Source organism: Gavialis gangeticus, unplaced genomic scaffold, assembly GCF_001723915.1.
Source record: "Gavialis gangeticus isolate Ggan-Ray unplaced genomic scaffold, GavGan_comp1, whole genome shotgun sequence".
In the NCBI taxonomy this organism is placed as follows: Eukaryota; Metazoa; Chordata; order Crocodylia; family Gavialidae; genus Gavialis; species Gavialis gangeticus.
The window spans coordinates 4,011,134-4,014,482 of NW_017729009.1; the positions used below are offsets into that span (position 1 = coordinate 4,011,134).

The 3,349-nt window shown below is 52.0% G+C and overlaps 1 protein-coding gene across 1 annotated transcript in view; it reads left to right on the top strand.

Annotated features, from left to right (window-relative positions):
- Positions 1-5: 5 nt before the first annotated feature.
- The window catches only part of LOC109292331 (neuritin-like), a 13,947-nt gene continuing 10,603 nt past the window's right edge, over positions 6-3,349 (top strand). Inside the window, exons 1-2 of the mRNA XM_019509724.1 lie at positions 6-48; positions 194-347. Coding sequence (XP_019365269.1) covers positions 6-48; positions 194-347 — 197 coding nt within the window. The remainder of the gene's footprint in view (positions 49-193; positions 348-3,349) is intronic.

Genomic DNA, 3,349 nt, shown 5'->3' on the forward strand with positions numbered 1-3,349 from the left:
CCGCCATGGGCCGGGGGCCGGGCGCGGCGATGCTGCTCCTGGCGCTGGGTAAGGGACCGGCCGCCCCGACGGCGGGACCCCGGGGCGCAGGGACCGGGCCGGATCCGGACCCGCCTCGGTGCCCTCCGGAGGGCGCGACCCGTGCGGGGAGCCGGGCCCGGGGGTGGTAACACGAAGCCCCGGTTGTTTCCAGGGTACCTGGCCCGGCCACTGGCTTCGGAGAGGACGTGCGAAAACATCTACCAAGGCTTCTCGGGCTGCATCTTAAAGCTGGGGGAACGCATGGCTGCCTACAGCAACGGGGCCGGCGACCGGGGCGAGGGGCAGGGGCTGCGCGCTGTCTGTGGGTGAGTAGGCTTTCTCCTTCCTCCAGACACTCGGGTCCTCTCTGCCAGGCTCACCCGCTCCCGTAGGCGCTCGGACACGCAGTCCCACACAGGGAGAGAGGCAGGGGGCCACAAGGACTTCCTGGATGCTCCCCGCGCTCCCCGTCCAAAGCTAAGGCTGTTACCCAGGCAGAAATAGTTTATGTGTTACTATCTGACACCTTTTTGTGGCAGTTCATGGCTCCTGCTGATTGTGGTAATCTCCCCTCTGGGCGCACTGCTCTAACTGCCTCTTCCATAAGCCACTTGGCTGTGACAGCATCTCAGAAAAAGATACTTTAGCATATACCCCCAGGGTCCTGCTTCAGGGACAGCTGATGGAGTTGCCCAAGCTTTACCTGGTCACCTGGGAAGTTATGTAGTTTCATAGATTTCATAGACATTAGGGCTGGAAGGGACCCTGAAGATCATCAAGTTCAGCCCTCTGTCCCAGGGGCAGGAAGTCAGCTGGGGTCAAAGGATCCCAGCAAGATAAGCGTTCAAACATTTCTTAAAGGATGGGGGTGATACCCCGAGTTTGTGGGAGGGGGTGATAGGTACCAGAACTGTCTACAGACAGCAGGAGATGGGCTTTCTTTTGGACAGCGATAAGGGCATTAAAGCACACCAGAGCATGCTAAAGGCCAGTCAACCCAAAGTCAGAGGAGTCAGGCTGCAAACAGTCTTTAATCGGGTGTCAGCAGCTGAAAGGCAGGATGAGCTCAAGACTCCCTGCTTGTACGGTCAGGGCCTAATTCATCCTAGGTGCAAGCCCATTGATTTGAGGCACAGATTGGCTCCTCAGTAAGCAGATGAGCTCTGTAACATCAGTTCAGTGGCCAGGGGCAATCGCCCAATCAGGACTGAAAGGAAAGCAATAAAGGAGATAAAAAATTAAGGCTGCTGGAGTTGAGCACAGCACACATTTGGGGAAAGGTCTGATTAAAAAGCAAATGGGAGGGAGGCAAGGAGGAAATGAAAAGTTTAGAGATAAATGAAGGTGCCTGACAGTTCTACTTGGCCCCAGCAGTGAAAAGGCCAAGGGAGGAATAAGGAAATGTAGAAAGCAATCGAGGGAAAGGTGTATCGCCCTGGAGGAGGAAGTGTCCAGACTAATCAGGAGTGGATGCAGGATGAGGGGGCCAGAATGAAGGCGTTTTTCTTTCGTGCTGGGGTTTGTGAAGGAGAGAAGGGATGGAGAGGGCTCCTGAAAACTGAAGTGAACATCCAGCTGAGGACTGGCCTGTGTGTGGGGCTGGCAAACAGCTGAGAGGGAAGGAAGAGACCAGGGCTGGGCACTGCAGCCTGGCGACTGGGAACAGGAACCTGATGGAGTGCCACAGCCAGAGGATTTGGCTGCAGTCAGCATGGAGTTGGTCTCTATGTACAGGAATCCCAGATCATGGGGCAAAGGTTAGAGTATTACTTGGAAATGGGCAAGGGCATGGACATGGGCACCTCCCACTTTCACCTCTCTCCATGGACCTCTGTATCATTGCAGACATTGAGCTTCCAGCCTCAGAGTCCACTCTGGCTGCACAGGCAGAGAAGACTCATTATTCCCACTTACAGAAGGGAAACTGAGGCACGGGAAAAAAACATGCCCTAGGTCATGAGCCAGGTCAACATCCAATTCTAGCAACAGGGGCTATAGACCTAGCTGTAAAGGGAGGAGGGCAATCCAGGTGCCAGTGTTTTGGGTCTGCATCTCCCTCATTAAGGGCTCTGTCTGGATAAGGGTCCCTGTGCAGCTGATGCCTATGAGTTTGCAAGAGTAGGGTTGTAACCAGAGGTACAGATTGAAATAGGTGTCACAGGGTGTGTGATGGGGTGCACTGTTTTTTCCTCTACTGAAGCAGAAGGTTTCGCCACCCCTTTGTTTGGTCAGTAATGTTCCCAATCGCTTCCCTTCCTCCTTGGCTGGTCCCAGGTGCTCTGGCTTTCATATGGATCTTCCCCAACATTCCCGAATACATGCAACTTGCCCAGGCTATGCTGTAAATTCAAATATTTTCCATGAACATAAGTCACTTCTCTCTCGTGGCTGGGCCCGGTCTGCATTAGAAAAGCTGCACCAGTGTGACAACATTGGTGCAAATCTCCACTTCAACTCAAATGGGTTTTAACTGGTGTGGGATGCAGCTAGACCAGTTCAAGCAAGCACTGAGCCAGTTCAGGTGTGTTTACTTGCAAAAGTTTATATGAGAGTAACCAGAATGATCTTAGTTGAACCAGGAGAGTGTTTTTTAATGTAGATTAGCTCCAAGGAGGAGAGGCATGAGGCTCAAGACAGCAGAACGGGTTGAGCACTGGACTTTCTATTGGGTGGAAAATTCCAGTATTTCAAATTCGTTTTCATTCTGAGCTGGTATATCCTGGGAGAAGATGTCCAGCCAGGGACCCAGCCCCTAGATGAGAATAGAGGTATGAAGCATCTGAATTGCAACTCCCAGTGGGCACTGCGGAGCTCAAGCAGAAACCGATTAATGATGAACTGACCCAAAACAAACCGTTTCAGTTTGCTTGACAAACCAGAATGTTTCCATATGGGTACCCCTGATGTGAAACAGTGTTTAGCTTTGATTTTCCTCCCAGGAACATGGGTGCAGTTTGACCTCGACTGGGCAAAAAAATTCTGATTTGTTTGGAAACTAGTGCTGGCAAACCATTTTGGCAGAAAAATCCTCAACCTGTTGAACACATTCAGGATTTTCCTCAGGATTAGAAGGGGCTGGTATGAAAAGACCCTGAATGGAGATGTTGCAGACACCTGGTTTGAAAGGGGAAAGGCACCACTGCAAATAGTAGACTATGCCCAGGTTTCTTTACAGGGAATTTTAATGGAGACAGTGTCGCATGTTGCAAATCATGGCTCTTTGCCCTCCTAGGCAGCATGCAGAACTGTCCCACATGACAAGAAAACGTGTATGTGTGCGTGTGCATGCACACTTGTACCCCCCTCTGTCCCTCCTCCCCACATGCAT